The following is a 16108-nucleotide window of genomic DNA, read 5'->3' on the forward strand; positions in this document are numbered from 1 at the left end:
AAGCACTTTTATAGAGCCAATCATAAGAGCAAGAAGACCAAAGAATTCAAGGAGGGTGGACAAGCAATAAAATTTGATACCTTTTCACGTTTTCGAGATGCCCACAAGGCTCTCGCTTTTATTCAATAGTTTGACATAGCTTTTTCTGGAGGGCGCTATTCAGAGCACTCCAACATCCTACTTGAAAGGAAATGCACAGACATGGTGCTCCACTCTTTTGTTACAAAAAGAAGCACCGACTGAGTGGCTAAAGTTCAAAAGACTTTTTATTTCCTCGTGGCTCACTCAAGAGTACAAACGTGACGAGATTACCGCCTCAAATCATCTTAGGATGGCTAAGGCAGATACTTTGGATACTTATTGCGAGAGATTTTGGGATGTTTTTCTACCTGCCTCATCTTTTCAAAAGATCATTTTTAAGCAGCAAATCACGCGATTTTGTTGCGGACTACCCAAACAAAATCCGAGATTACTGCTTGTTGCAGAAATCTAAGTCCATACAGCAGTTGATGGGACATGCTACGCAAGGATTTGCTATGCATTCAGGTAACTTGACTTATCCAACAGATCAACCTTCAATAAGTGATAACAGAAGAAGAGGAAACAAAGATACACGTCCCCAACTGACAGAGGAACAGAAAGACGCATATCTCAAAGGGGGAAGTGTTGATTGTGGGAAACAAGGACATATATCTGCACGGTGCCCCAAAAAGGCACAAGAATGAGAACGACCGACACACAGAAATAGAACTGGGCGACAGGATACTCGCTCCAGAACAGATACTGGATAGAAAATTGAAAAAAAAAGATACTGCTGTGTTGATTTATATTCTTTTTATGACTTTATAAATGAATAATTTTAAAATGGGAAATTCCCGAAGATGACTTTAATTTATGTATGAATTAATGTTTTCTAGAAGATCCTGCTATTTGTGTACAAATAACAGGTGAAATCGAGAATGAGATGATAACGAATTCGGAGCAATGACAGCTCCAGAATGAACCCGATCACGATTCGAGATAAGAATCATGAATTTTGAAAGATAATGATGATTGATGATGAATGATTGAATGAAACTGTGGTGAGCGCATCAAGAATTCCCGAGGGATGAGATGGCTACACAGCAATAACTAGAACTGAATGATTGAAACACTCTGTTCAGTATGAACTCAGTGTCTGATGGATGAACTGGAATTTCCGAAAATGATTACTCACACATGTGATTGTGTTTGAGTGCAAGATTGAAAGATGGTATGATTACTGCAACACATGATCACAATAAGAATTAGCTAATCCGACACCAGTGAGGTCCGGTGTGGATCTAGATGCAATTGCTAAATACGTTGCCAGGAATCATGGTCCTAGATCTGGATGGATTCTATGTGATATGATTTGAATGTGAAGTGACTGTCATCTTTGTACAAGTGTTGGATTTGTGTCGTCTAGAACGTCGGTACTTAGAGTCAATGTCTATTGAACTAGTTTATGGCTTTTTAATGATTTTGCAGGTGTAATCGAGGGCGATTACAATTCTTTCAAGAGGAGGGGGGTATGTCACAAACTAATGATGTGGCAGCCCTGATGACGTGGCAGTTGGACGAACTGATGACGTGGACAACTGTACGGAGGCCGTACATTGTGTTGACAATGCTGACGTGGCAGTAGTACGGATTTCCACGTTTTGCGCTGAGCCACGGTGTAATCGAGGGCGATTACAATTCTTTCAAGAGGGGGTATGTCACAAACTAATGATGTGGCAGCCTTGACAACGTGGCAGTTGGACGAACTGATGACGTGGACAGTTGTACATTGCGTTGACAATGCTGACGTGCAGTAGTACGGATTTCTTCGTTTTGCGCTGAGCCACGTGGCAAGCTGTACCGATTTCCGTGAATCACGCTGGTTGCTTTTGGGCCAGTAGCTTTTTTGGGCTAGAAGCTTTTCATGTAACATTGCTTTTAATTTTGAGGCCAAGGGCCTTTCAATAAAACCCAAGGCCCCCTCTTTCCCTCAGTTTTGTGTTGACGAGCACCTGAGCAGAGAAGGCCCGGGGGAATTGTAAATTTGCTCAAGCATTAATATTAATATAAAAATAAATACCAAAAGGGGCACCAGATTTTGGGGCCAATACCTCTGGGCATGGAACTACGCCACGCCGTGTCGACTCTATTTTGAAAGTGTGATAAAGTTGTTAAGTGTTTTAAGTGATTCTCTCGTGTGTCATGCCCGATTTTCGACTTGGGCTGTCCAAGTCTGTAACAACTTCCCACCTTTCCAGGCTCGAGAATACATGGTTTTCTATGTGATACTTGAGCATGCGTGAGACATTCCTTCTTGCCTACAGTCTCACACACAAAATCAACCCATCCTCTCTTGAATTCTTGTCCTCTTTCCATCCAACAACTCATAAATTCAAAGCTCACATTTTCCTTCTCCTCTCTCTTTCAATGTATCATTTATGATACTAGTAGAAGAAAAGTAAGGTGCTAGCTTTTCGCTTTTTAGCCACTTCTATCCATTTAATGTTTTCCTCACGTTGATTTACCACATTGGACCATGCCCTCAATCCGTTCCCCCACATGAGACTTAAGCTCTTTTACTTCTGCTGGTGTTTGTGGATCATCCACGATATCGTTTTGAGCTATCCCTCTTGTATGAAACTTACTCTTACACCCACCAAGATCTCCCTTGAGATCTTCAATCGAAGCACTTTTTCACGTCTGCACTTTCCATTTTCAATTCCAAGGTCAACTTTTGTTCACTGCAGATTCCATTACATTCACCTCTGTCCTCAGTAATGGCCTGCATTTTTCCTTTTAATGATGTGTTCACCTAGCATTTCTCTTTGCAGCTTCTTCCTCGTGTGCATATATATTTTCTTGCATTCCCTCTTTCAATCTCCTCCTCATAATGCTCAATCCAGTATTATTATCACCGGCACTTTCTCGTATCAAAATAAAACCAAGAAAGTCTAGATTATTTTCATTTTTGTACTTGGACGACATGTTTTTTGTAGTCAGTCATTTTACATCATCATTGTATATTTACCTAGATCTTAGTGCACTTGAGGTGTTTTTAATGATACACAATTTCCTTTAGTTAAAGTTTACTTTGAGAGAAATGCGGCTAAAAAATGCTGAAATCAAAGACTGCACATACCTGATCCCTTTTTGCTGCAGCGACAGTAAGGCCCTCAAATTCGACAGCAGTAATGGCAAGTGAGGCAAAAGGTATCTTGTGGTTAGGCCAACTTCCCCTTCTTCAAGTGCAAGAATGTTTTCAACAAAAGTAAGCGCAGCACCCACAACAGATGGAGATGCATACTTATGAGATAGAAGAGGTAACAGATTTGGGACAATTTTATCTTCCTTCTGCAAAAATGAGACAAGAGCGAGACTTCTGCTCATGGCAAGGAAGCATGAAAACAAAGCACTTGGGCCCTCCCCACTTGCACCTTCCTCTGCAAACCTCACAATCATCGGCCTAACAGTTCCAAAAAAGCTGTCCCAATAGATGGGAGTGAACTCAAAATTGTCATACTTGCTGAAGACAATGGCAAGAACTTTAAGACAGAGTGTTCGAATGTCTTTTTTCCCAGAAAGTGCTACTGGCTTTGCAGATGTGGAAGTTGGAGCATTTGCACCACCACCAATCTCTCCCTGGCAGGTCCGTAAGATCCTGAAAGTAAAGGATAAACATGCATGCAAGTAGGGAACGATGTGATCCTTATCAAAAGTTTCCAATATGTCCTTCAGCATGTGAAGAAATCCAATCTTCTTCTTGTGTGAAAGCTTTGCTGTGCCTTCAATATCAACCCACCCAATAAAGTTATGCTGGAGTCCTTGCTTAACTGCCAATTCCCAGGCATGGTCTTCTTGATTGCACACCATGCCATCCTCAGTAAAGGCACTCTCCAGGGGCTTTAAGATGAGAACAAAGAACAAGGACAGCTCACGAACATCTAAAGAAGCCAAAAATGCAAGCACCACCTTTCGCTGAATGCCACTTGTTGTCTGATTCAAAAAAAGTAACTTAAGAATTTTCGACTTCACTAAGATGAGAAGATAGGTTTACTTGCTTGAAAGATTACCTTGTTATGCAAGCTTGTCTTTGTCTTCAAAATCTTCGGGAATAATACTCGCGATAAAATTCCAACCAAATTGTCCCGATGATTTGGTTGAACACCCTCGCTTTCTTTCCCAATGTTCCAAGTGGTCATCTCTTCCCTTGCCATCTTCGGTGTAATCAAATTCTTCAAGTGATCCTCATACGGTGTCAAATAGCTGTCTTTCCAGTTAAGGACACATTCTAAAACCTTCAACTGAATGTCAGGATCAGCATCCATTAAAAACCTGTGGAAGCGTGAAAGTTCATGTAAGCCAAAGAGCAAAGCTCATATTACAATGAAGTACCGAGCTAAGTCCCACCAAGCATTCAGAATGCAGACCTGTTAACCAAAACTTCTTTTAGAATTGAGCTTTTGAAGTACGACTGTGCATTCTTCATTGAGCTCAGCAGAACTAGCCATTCTTTCAAAACTAGTTTCCAATCTTTCCCTCCGTAAGAATATTTTGTTTGAATAGATGATCTGATGAGGTTAAAACAGTTAAAACGTTAACTCAAAACAATCACAACCACCATGCACGACAACTATGTAGAAGAACAGATTTTGACAGCTGTAATTACAGTAGGGGCAACTCAAGGATGTTTGATCACCTTTGAGTCTCAGAATCGTGCCCAATAAATGTTAAAAAGAGTGGAATTAGCTGTCGTGTACGGCCCTCTGCCACACTGGGAACTTTTTGAGCTGCTTTTAACAGTAAAGTAGCTATAGTCCCCACATCTGTACTCTCACCATCCTTGTGTAGATAGGATTCCATAAGGGAAACCAGAGACCTTTCTGGTAAAGATAACAAACAATGAGACAAATTTAAAAATTTAATTTAGCGGTATAAGAAACAATATACTGTCAGTCAACCAACTTACCTGTGTGATCATCAACCTCCTCCTTAGTAAGGACCACCTCTTTCCTGTAAAGAAACTGACTTTGACAGGAATCAAGATGCTGTGTAAATATCTCCCACACAGCCATCTTTCGGGTTTCTAACAATCCTGACAAACTATCTACTGCAGCATCCCAAAGAAGGCCAAACCGGTTGAACAATACCCCGACCATAGCATGTGTCAAAGAGGTCAAATAATGCTCTGGAAGGTTCCCAGTACAAGCCCTTACTTTCAACCGGGTAAAAACAAGACTGCTTTGGCGACCAGCATCCAGGCTAAATGGTGCTGCTTCAACAGATTGCAGTTGCTCAAAAATCTAAGCAATGAGTGACTGTGTCAGTAGGATAAAGTCTTACGAGAAAAGCAGAAAGAGGGGGTGTTCAACGTACATTGTCAGAAGTCACTGAGCCACTTTTACTAAAGCTACCATCCAGATTCTTTCTTCTCTTAGACGCAACCATGCAATCATCTAGATGAATTAACAATCGCAACGTGGACAATCGCAACAGTTTGTTGGGAGACCCCAAGTTCTTTTCTAGCAAAGATAGAGCCCCACCCTCCTGTAGCTCTGTTGGAACAAATTCCTTTCTTGTACCATCTAATTCACTGCAGCATGGGACAGAAAAAAGGTCAAGTTTTGACATCAAGGTGATGATTTTGTAAGAGTCTAATCAAGTCACCCAATGTCTTACACCAAAACCTGATAATTTTGGCACAAGAAACGTCTACTGATTTATGAAAAGAACCACTAGAACAACAAGATGTGACTTTTGAACAAACACTCTAAACACTGGGTAAACGTGTATAGTTCATAGATTACCAACAATGGCTGATTATTTTATTGAGATGAAATGTTAAAGACTGTTGAATTGGCTAGATTGATTGTTGAAACATAAGCCAACTGTATCTTCCAGTATATATGGTGTTAGGTAGAAATAGGAAATTTAATAGCCAAATTTTGAAGAATTGTACTTCAAATATGCGACATTAGCATGAGTACTACAGAGCAATCACAAACAGATGGTCAAAAAGTGATTTTACCAAATCTTAAAAGGTATTCTAAAAGCATGTGTATGCCTGTATTTGTGCCAACTGAATCAACTACATGTAATGACTAAAGACCATGACATGACGCACACCTGAAGCAAAGGTCAAGAAAATCAGCAACACACTTCAGCACAATGGCTGAATTCTTGTAGCAAACTGCTAGCTTCAAGAAGTCACCAGCCCGGGACGACAGGTCCATTACTGATGTTTGAGAAAGAACTTTGAGCTCTGTCGACAATGCTGTTGCTAAAAGAAATTCCCAGAGCTTTTGATTCTCATCACTGGATTCGTCTGCAGAATAAAGACAAAAAATTAGGCTCGAATTACATCCTAAAATGCTGGAGGTGGATCTACTTCTGCTCTTTTACACAGTCATGCACAAACATAATAGCCTTATGTGTGCATCAATGAACCTCACCTTGGGCTGTTGAGAGCCGCTGATCAAGAGCAAGGATGCAATTCCAAACTAAGAACTTTTCATGCTCACGTGACTCGACCAAATAAGGATAGCACTTCAACGCAGCCCAAATAGACCTTGGGTGCAGAGCCCTTGTACAGTCAAGTAACTCAACTGTAGCATCTTTGATCGTAGAGACGACAAAAGAAAAGAGTCTTTCACAGTGAGACTTTTGGCGATGCACTGCACCTTCCATCTTCTCGAACAATTTCACAGTGAGAGGTAAAATGTGCATAGACTGTGTATCAATAAGCCCATCAAACATCCTGTTTGAAAAAACTGTTAGCATTTAGAATACCAAGATTCAGGCTAATTGGGAAGCAGTAAAGGTGCCCACCTAAGAATGTCATCCATAAACAGCTGCAAGATTGAGCCACCATGCTTTAATAACTCTCGCACAAAGTAAAGCAAGCTGGAGAGACAAAACAGAAAGATTATATCTGTTTTTTACAGGGGTAAAGGTTACTGCAAATAAATCAAGGGCACTACATTCTGAAAACTTACCTGGAAAAGTCAAGGAATTTCCAAAGTTGATTCCAAAACGGAGCGTGAGACGCAATGGCACTTGGTCCACTACTTGCTCCCGTGCCTTCAGCATGACTCTTGATCAGGTTGAGTACAAATTTCCAAACTTGATGAGAAAATTGATTTACTTTGGCTTCTTCAGTAGTCAAAGACCGTGAAAGGTTTTGAGAGGGGATCGTTTGCTCTCCACATGTGAAAAGGGATGGTTGTAAAAGCCTATAAGAGAGGCTGAAAAGTGGCTGAAAATCTGGAAGTAAAACCGTTCCACAGAAAAATCAGCAAAAGTAAGAATTGCAAATCTGTGAATAGTTCAATAGATTGTGAGCATTGCAGAAATGCAAGATTTTGTCAATTTTCTCTCTTGATTACTTTATGTTATGGCGATTATTATACAATAAAGCTTCCAGAAGACAAGAAAAAATGGAGTACCATGCACTTGGCTGCCTTTTCTGAACTCAACCAAGTGATTGAGTAAAGCAAGCAGATTTGCCATTACAGACTTTTCTGCATCTTTTTCCTGCTGAAAAAAATCTCTCCTTCTTGGACTATCAATCTCCTCTAAATCCTTGCCACAACAATTATCGGAAGAGTTGATATCCATGGTTGCAAGGGGATCAATATTCCTTGGAGGATCATTGCTATTAGAAGATAAAACAGTCCATTCATCAAGAACAGAGCTGAGTTCATCCAGCACGCATGACCAGACAGGCATTAGTTTATTCCGATCAAGCTCTTCACATAGGCGACGAAGAACATGGGACAAAACCTCCACAATAACTTGGCCACCTGCACCATTCGATACATGAGCTGAAAAGTGTGTACCAAACTTGAAAAAATATATTTTTACTATAACACACTCTACCTGGATCCTTCTGTCTCATGCTTCTGAATGTCGATTTGTCTAGAAGCAACCTCAATACTGAATCAGATCGAGAATGTAGTGTCATGCCCGGACCTTTTAGTGTATACCAGAATAAGGAGCTGCAGCTGTTGATATTCTCCTTCGAAGGTTTTAAGTGTACTTCAACTAGCACTCTTCGAATGCCTAAAAAGACACATCAAATGTCATCATACAATGTGCCTATACAAGAGAAAAGGACAGCAGATAAAGCAACATATCTTGAAGAAAAAAGAAATATGTCCCAATGAAACTCATTTCTAGAGAAAAAGATCAATAATGCAGATGCATCAGCCAAAAAGAGTGCCAAAAGCAAGCGTGTGTACCCTTAATGAGCTGCTCGTTTGAAGTGTTCCTAAGCAAATAGGATACAGCTTCAGCTGCAAACTCTTGAATGTAAAGTCGCTTATAGTATCGCAATTGCCTTGTTGCCCTAGAAAAGCCAAACAGACAGCAAGCATGGCCTTAAATACAAGCCAGTTTAAATATACATAACCACAAAACTACATGAATCAAGGGAAAAAAAGAACTAAGATTTTGACTTACTTCAAGATGAACTTGATGTCCTTGCAAAGAGACTTTTGCAAGTATTTAAAAATGTAAGATACAGAGGTGAAAACCTGTCAATGAAGCAGAAAGAAACAAACAAGCACAATATGAATTCACAAAAGACGATTGGATCTTGTTCTCCATCCAGCTAGACCATAAAAATTTAATAACTCTACTCAACCACCTCCTCTAAAATAAGTCTAGGAACAAAAGTTGTGTCAACCAACCATTCAACAACAAAATTATAGATAGAAAGTAGGTGCAAAGCTCCTTAAGCTTGAAGGTGATCTTTCAACACATGTTTAAAGCAAGCATCGAGCCCTCGTGTATGAGGGGCATGATATGCACAAACTGATACACAGCCCTCATGAAGATATTGCTCATTACACCCTCTTACAGCCTGGGACTTCAAGAATCTGAATGCATGGAAACAGTTCCTCGCTCGCTTTTTTCCAGCCACCTTTTTCTGTTTTCTTCCTTTATTTAAGGTGCTCTTCCCAGCCCTAAGGTTTTTTAGCTTTTCTTTCACTGCCCTTGTTGTTTCTTTGTTTGTGACTTTACGTGCAAAAGTCACACAAGTCCTGCTCAATGATTTGGTCTTCATGTCTTAGAGGCATCGCAACTGTGAGTGCTTTTGTGTGTGTATATTTAGTCTGAGCTGTAACAGAATCCAAAAATCTCGACTTATGGCTTCTTCTTCCACCTATAATCAACTGGTATACAGCCGACACTCCTAAACTCTGCTATTGTGGAACCAAAGCATAGCCATACTCAGCAGCAAGTTCCCTGTCCTGAAAATGTGTCACAAACTACTGATGTGGCAAACTCCACTGTGCAACATAGCAGAGAGAGTCTCAAAATCTGACATGACCACCCGCAAATTGTGGCAAGATTTGTGCTGCAAATCCCAGGCCGTACAGTGATTACGTGGCAGCCATACGGACGAAAGGAGAAGCTAACTCCTTAACAAAAAGAGCAAATTGATTGTCTCTCGGAATGACCCCCGGAAATTTTTGAGCTAACTTGAGTTGTTTTGCAGATATGCTGTAATCGCGGACGATTACTCTCTTTCAAGAAAGGGAGATGTCACAAACTGCTGACGTGTCAAAGCCTAAAGAATGGAGCCAACTTGCAGATGTCGGCCGAGGGGCCTAAACCCTAAGAAGAACAAGTAACAGAAGAAGAAGTCCTACAAACTTATGGGGACCCCGTCCGATGGGGCCCCAGTCACATAAAGGGATTAAAATAAAGCAGGACTCACACACACCCACGCAAAGCTGATGACGTGGCAGGCTGTACGGATTTCAGTGATTTACACTGGCAGCTTTTTGGCTTTGCTTTTGGACTGGATGCTTTTGAGTTTGAAGGCTTTTTACTGTAAACTGCTTTTGGGGCCTAGGGCCTTTAAATATGAGGTTACGGCTCATTCTCTGGCATGCTTCTTGGAGAAGGTGCACAGTCTGGAGTACCGGCTTGTACTGTGTTGATGCAATATAAAGAAATATCGAAAGGGGTGCCAAGGTTTGGGGCCAATACTCTCTGGGGTGGAATTCCGCCACTCCGTGTCGCGTGTCGTCTCTCTTTCAGTTCAGTTGTTATTGAAGTGCTAAAAGTATGTTCAGTCTGTTCTTTTGTATTGGCACGTGGTGCCCGTCTTGTGACACTCTCTCCCAGACCTCAGTGATGCTACCCATAAAATGGGTCCCAACTTACAACAACAGCTCAACTATCTTTGGTTAGAAAAGAACTTAAATCTTCGACTGCAAAGAAAAAGCAAAGGTTGCACTAGTCAAGAAGGCCAAGATTCCTCCAAGCAAAGAAGTTGCACAAATGACTCTTGTTAAGATTATTTTTGAATTACTTTGATTTGGATTACGCCCAGTGTTTGTCTCATAGTGATGACGTGGCATGACCTCACGAACTGGAAGAGGGGGCCAACCTGGGTCTAAGCTGAGCCACACGATAAACACAGTAAAATTTGTGGCACCAATCCTTGCGCATGTTATGTTTGATGATGTGGCATTATGTATGAACTTGTTGATGTCACAAATGGGAGCGCATAACAATATAAAATATACATAAATAGAATTTATCACTTAAAACTGAAGGCAATTGATATAGAGAGAAATAGAGAGAGTGTGAGAAGATCAACACAGTCCCCATCTTCGGGTCCCAGAAGATGGGCTCGTCCCCAATAGAAAAGAACAAACTGAACAGACTTTTAGCACTTGAATAACAACTGAATTGAAAGAGAGACGACACGCGACATGGAGTGGCGGAATCCACCCTAGAGAGTATTGGGCCCAAACCTTGGTGCCCCTTTCGGTATTTCTTTATATTGCATCAACACAGTACAAGCCGGTACTCGAGACTCTGCACCTTCTCCAGGAAGCATGCCAAAGAATGAGCCCATGGCCTCATATTTAAAGGCCCTAGGCCCCAAAAGCAGTTTACAATAAAAAGCCTTGAAACTCAAAAGCATCTGGTCCAAAAGCAATGCCCAAAATCTGCCAGCGTAAATCACGGAAATCCGTACAATCCTGCCACGTCAACACTGTCAGCGTAAAGATCGGAAATCCGTACAATTCTGCCACGTCAGCACTGCTTGCGTGAAAACCGAAAATCCATACAGTTCTGCCACGTCAACAGTCAACGGAATTTTCGGAGCCTCCGTACAACTGCCACGTCATCAGTTCTTGGCACAAGCCTTTGTGTGTGTATGGGTCCTGCTTGATGTCTCTTGGGGTCCCATCAAACAGGGTCCCCATAAGTTGGTAGGACTTCCTCTTCTGTTACTTGTTCTTCTTAGGGTTTAGGCCCCTCGGCCGACATCTGCAAGTTGGCTCCATTCTTCAGGGCTTTGGTTTGTGACATCTCCCCTTCTTGGAAGAGAGTAATCGTCCACGATTACAGCATATCTGCAAAACAACTCAAGTTAGCTCAAAAACTTCCAAGGGTCATTCCGAGAGACAATCAGTTTGCTCTTTTTGTTAAGGAATTAGCTTCTCCTTTCGGCTCTTTTGATCAAGGAGTTTGCTTCTCCTTTCATACAGATCGGAACTCTTGATATTCTGGCGTAGTAAAATTAGCCATCACACCCAGACCACACTGAACTTCCACGGGTGTCTTGATGCACTAAAATTACATACCCAGGCAATCTCATCCAATTAGGAATATTCAATGGTTGGCACATCATAATGCAACACAAATGCTCACATATGCATGTTACAAGACATAGAAACATAAAGCCGTCGATGAACACTCCTCCCGCATAACCTAACAAGATTCGGGCCGGGAGATATTCAACGACTCCCTCATCACTCCTCCCGCATAACCTAAAAAGGTCCGGGCCGGGAGATATAGAGGCCTTTTACAACCAAACGCCCCCCCAGACTGCAGCCTACGTCGTTTGGAGGTGCTGAGAGTAACCAATGCTCAGACTTCTTAATACTCCTCCCGCATAACCATCCAGGTCCGGGCCGGGAGTCACAACAACAATACTCCCCCTGTAAATAACCACAAGGGTCTGGGCCATGAGTAAAAACAGCACTTTTCAAACATTCAATACTCCCCTCGCAAATAACCACAAGGGTCCGGGCCATGAGTATAAACAAGCATTCTCAAACATCATTTCTCACTACTCCACCCGGGAGTAAAATCACCAATCATTGAAACCAGTATTAACACCAAAATCCACACCAAGACAGGTTCAAAACAGACACCATCCATTTGAAACAAATTCAAAACAGGATCACCAAACAAGTTCTCAAACAGATCTCAAACTTAAAAAGCAATCTCGACATCAGCTGAGCTCGAAAAGTCGACTGACTTTCCATCCTGAAACCTATACCAAAAAAATTAGAATTAGGTTCCTTCCATAAGGTCGTAGCCGACCACAGCATGGTCCATCAACTACAAGATTTTCTACAAGCTCAGGCTGACTGTTTCTCTGAGGGCTTACTAGGCCAGTTGCCTCCTTCAAGTCTTGAATAGTACACCACCGAACTGGCCATCTTACACAATTAGCCGAGCCCATAATAAAGAAACAATGAACCAGAAAGATGGATCTTGGAGAATGAGCATTGAATATAGAGCTCTCAATAAAATCACTATCAAGAACGGAATCCCTATCCCACGATGATATACTCGACAGACTCCAGGGGTCTACTTACTTTAGCAAAATCGATCAAAAGAGTGGCTATCATCAGATTCGAATTGCTTCTAGGAGACGTCTACAAGACAGCTTTCAGGACGACTTTTGATTTGCATGAATATTTGGTGATGCCTTTTGGTCTTACAAATGCTCCGGATACATTCAATCGCTTGATGGATAGGGTTTTCAAAAATTTCTAGACACTGCGGAAGCATAAATTGGTTTTAAATGTGAAAAAGAGCAAGTTTTTCTTGCCTAAAATACATTTCTTGGGACACATCGTCTCAACAGAAGGAATAAATGTGGACCCCGTTATAATTCATACTATTTGGCCTTATTTGAAGAATGTTCATGAGGATCGAAGCTTGTCTGGGCTTCTGCTCCTATTATCGGTGGTTCATTTTGAAGTTTGCAGAGATAGCTTCACCTTTGACTTTGTTGACTCAGAAAGGAGTTCCTTTTACTAGGGACCGACAGAGATTGCATCCTTTGAGACTCTCAAAGAAACGTTGCCTATTGGACTCGTGTTGACCTTACCAGACTTGCAAATGCCATTCGAAGTTTACTACGATATTTATGGTCGCAATTTGGGAGCAGTCTTGATGCAAGAAGGCCATGTAATTGCTTCTGAGAGCACGATGTTTTTACGTCCTGAAATGGTTGCACAAATTTATGAAAAAAAAGAGCTATTAGCAATGATCCAGGCTCTTACTTTATGGCACTATTTACTCAGAGCTGATGTTACAGTCTTCATGGATCATCAGAGTTTACGCTACTTCTTCTTGCAGAAGCAGCTTTCGGAAAAGCAGATGCGATGGGCTAACATCTTGTCACAGTTTCACTTTCAAATAATCCATGTTCAGGGACAAAAAAACTTTGTCGCAAATGCATTGTCTCGGAAGCCCTTGATTCCGGCTATTTCCAAGATCAAAGCTTCGAGGATAGGGTAGATCAGTACGCCACAGATCTTGATTTTGCAGATATCTTTCACTGGATACAGAGTGGAGAGACAGTTGCAGGCTAACCCATACGGGACGGCTATTTGATGTGGAGAACGATGTGTGTTACTCAGCCTTTAAGGGAAAAGGTTTTGACAGAGTGCCATTGTCAAACCTTTTTCCGGCCACTGCAGCATAGATACCATCTTGAAGGGTGTTGACCGTTACTTTTACTGGCCGAGGCTCAAAAAGGATATGGACAAGTTTGTTGGTAGTTGCTTAGTATGCCAAAAGGTCGAGTTTGAAAGGCATAAGGCACCAAGTTTTCTACAGCCTTTACACATACCCTCCCATCCCTGGGAAAGCATTGCCATGGAATTTATTTTTTATCTTCCCAAGACTCAAAGTGGGCATGATGGCATTTGGACATTCATTAATAGATTCAGTAAACATGCCCACTTCATTCCAGTAAAGAACACAATTAAGTCCGATCATTTGGCGAAACTGTTTGTCTCACATATTTTTTGAATATATGACATGCCTGAATCCATTGCTTTGGATAGAGATCCCCAGTTTACTAGTTTGTTTTGGAGGGCAATCTAGGAGAACATTGGCACGTGGTTGCAGTTCTCGTCCTCATTCCACCCGCAGACTGATGGGCAATTTCAAATAGCCAATTCAATGGTTTTGGATTTATATTTCAGATCAGAAGACTTAATGGGAAAAGTATTTGCCCTTTTTGCCCTTGGTGGAGTTTGCCTACAACAATACACGCGGAAGGCGCCATTTGAAGCATTCAAGGGTGCTAAGATTCCTGAATTCTTAAGCACCAAAGCTAAGATTCTTTTTGAAGAAGATTTTTGACAAAGTCTAGAAGGCATGGAAGGCCATTTAGTAGTTCAAAGGAGGAGAGCTCGTCCTCTTCTGACAGTGACCAGATCAACAAGAAAACCAAGGAGTCCAAGGAAGGGAGTCGGGCCGCCAGGTTTGAGACATTTTCGCTACCAACACACCCATCCATCCCTTGAGTTTCTACAACAATTTGCTAGTGTCTTCATTTTGGAAGATTACTTTCATAGATCAGATTGAGAGGTTTTGTTGTGGTTTGCTAATTCGAGACTCTTGTCTAAACCAAAAGTCTGACTCTATTCAAAGACTTATGCAACATGCTAAGGAACGATTTGGAATGCATGCCGGCTCATTGACTTATCCTACGGACAGAATAGTATCCACCTCAACAGGGCAAGAGTCTGTCAGCAAAAAGAATAAATTAGGGGAACCGGATGACAACTCGTCGCAGGATTTTGGAGAATCAGATGGTAGCACATCCGAAGGTTCCGACAAACTAAGGGAACCACATGGAAGTTCATCAAAGGATTCCAGAGAAGGGACATCAGATGATAGTGCATCTCAGGGTTCCAATGATTGAGACTGATGAGTCAATGGACAGGGGAAGCTAGCAAAGCTACCCACAAGTCCCAGGGCACAAGGAAAGAAAGGAAAATGGAAATCAGCTCATAGATCACAGAATTCCCCAAACACACGATAAGATTTTTGAAGCGGATCAGTATAACCTAGATTTGGACACTACTTTTGCCAAGGTGCACGAGGCTCTTGTGAAGTCTCAAGCACAGCATAAGAAGGCAGCCGACAAGATTTGACGCGACTTGCAGCTGAAAAAAGATCAGGTGCTCTTATGGTTTGAGAAGGCACGCCTAAGAAAACGCAAGGGAAAGGAACAGCTTTTTCCAAAAGCTAAAAATGTGGCCCTTCAAGAAAAGATAAGTGATGTGTCCTTCAGACTGCAGCTGCCAGATACTTGGAAGATTCACAATGCTTTTCATGTGAGTCTCTTGAAACCTTTCAAGGATGAGGTGCCAATCGAGAAGGAGCCTGAGGAGCAACTTGAAGTAGAAGAGAGCGAGGAGATACTCGTTTCGGAACAGATACTCGCTCACAAGGAATGGAAAGTGAAAGGTAAAGTGAACGATGGTTCTTAGTCAAGAACTATCCGGCATTGGATGTGAAGTGGATGGAGGAGGAGGACCTAGCAGATACCATAGTTACCCAAAACTGAATATTCATACCTTACCACCAACATGTATGGTATAGGGAAGAGGATGTAAATCTAAGCACGCAAGTAGAAGTTTTAAACTTTTGAAACCTGATATGTAAGTAGATACAAGGGTAGAACTTCAATCATAGGAACCAAGAATTAGTTTATTGGACCTTTGTACGCATTTACGCACCTTCTACATAGTAACTTGTAACCTTTTGTTGTTTATAATTGGAAAATTTGATTTTGATATGATTCAAATTGTTTTAAGGTCATATTATTTGAGTTGTAACTTGTGTTCTATCAGATTCTATCTAACTTGAGTGATGGGAAGTGATGGGATGTGTGTGTAGATGACTGGCATTCTGCCTCAAGGGATATGGATGAATATACTCTCACAACTTATAGTCAAAGAGCATCTTCAGATGAGAGTGGAGGTACAATCGCTTATCACGACCACACGTGATGGAACGAATAAGA

General features: G+C 41.5%; 1 protein-coding gene across 1 annotated transcript in view; it reads right to left on the bottom strand.

The window, feature by feature from the left end:
- The window catches only part of LOC147440368 (ARM repeat superfamily protein), an 83705-nt gene that overhangs the window by 54278 nt on the left and 13319 nt on the right, over positions 1-16108 (bottom strand). Inside the window, exons 6-19 of the mRNA XM_086530126.1 lie at positions 8479-8552; positions 8259-8365; positions 7897-8079; positions 7464-7820; positions 7014-7281; positions 6847-6921; positions 6471-6775; positions 6145-6343; positions 5395-5611; positions 4988-5321; positions 4718-4901; positions 4449-4589; positions 4092-4353; positions 3161-4014 (exon numbers count right to left, since the gene is read on the bottom strand). Of these exons, the coding sequence (XP_086386252.1) occupies positions 3161-4014; positions 4092-4353; positions 4449-4589; positions 4718-4901; positions 4988-5321; positions 5395-5611; positions 6145-6343; positions 6471-6775; positions 6847-6921; positions 7014-7281; positions 7464-7820; positions 7897-8079; positions 8259-8365; positions 8479-8552 (3560 nt within the window). The remainder of the gene's footprint in view (positions 1-3160; positions 4015-4091; positions 4354-4448; positions 4590-4717; positions 4902-4987; positions 5322-5394; positions 5612-6144; positions 6344-6470; positions 6776-6846; positions 6922-7013; positions 7282-7463; positions 7821-7896; positions 8080-8258; positions 8366-8478; positions 8553-16108) is intronic.

This window comes from Adiantum capillus-veneris, chromosome 15 (assembly GCF_014529385.1).
Source record: "Adiantum capillus-veneris isolate H3 chromosome 15, ASM1452938v2, whole genome shotgun sequence".
Lineage (NCBI taxonomy): Eukaryota > Viridiplantae > Streptophyta > Polypodiopsida > Polypodiales > Pteridaceae > Adiantum > Adiantum capillus-veneris.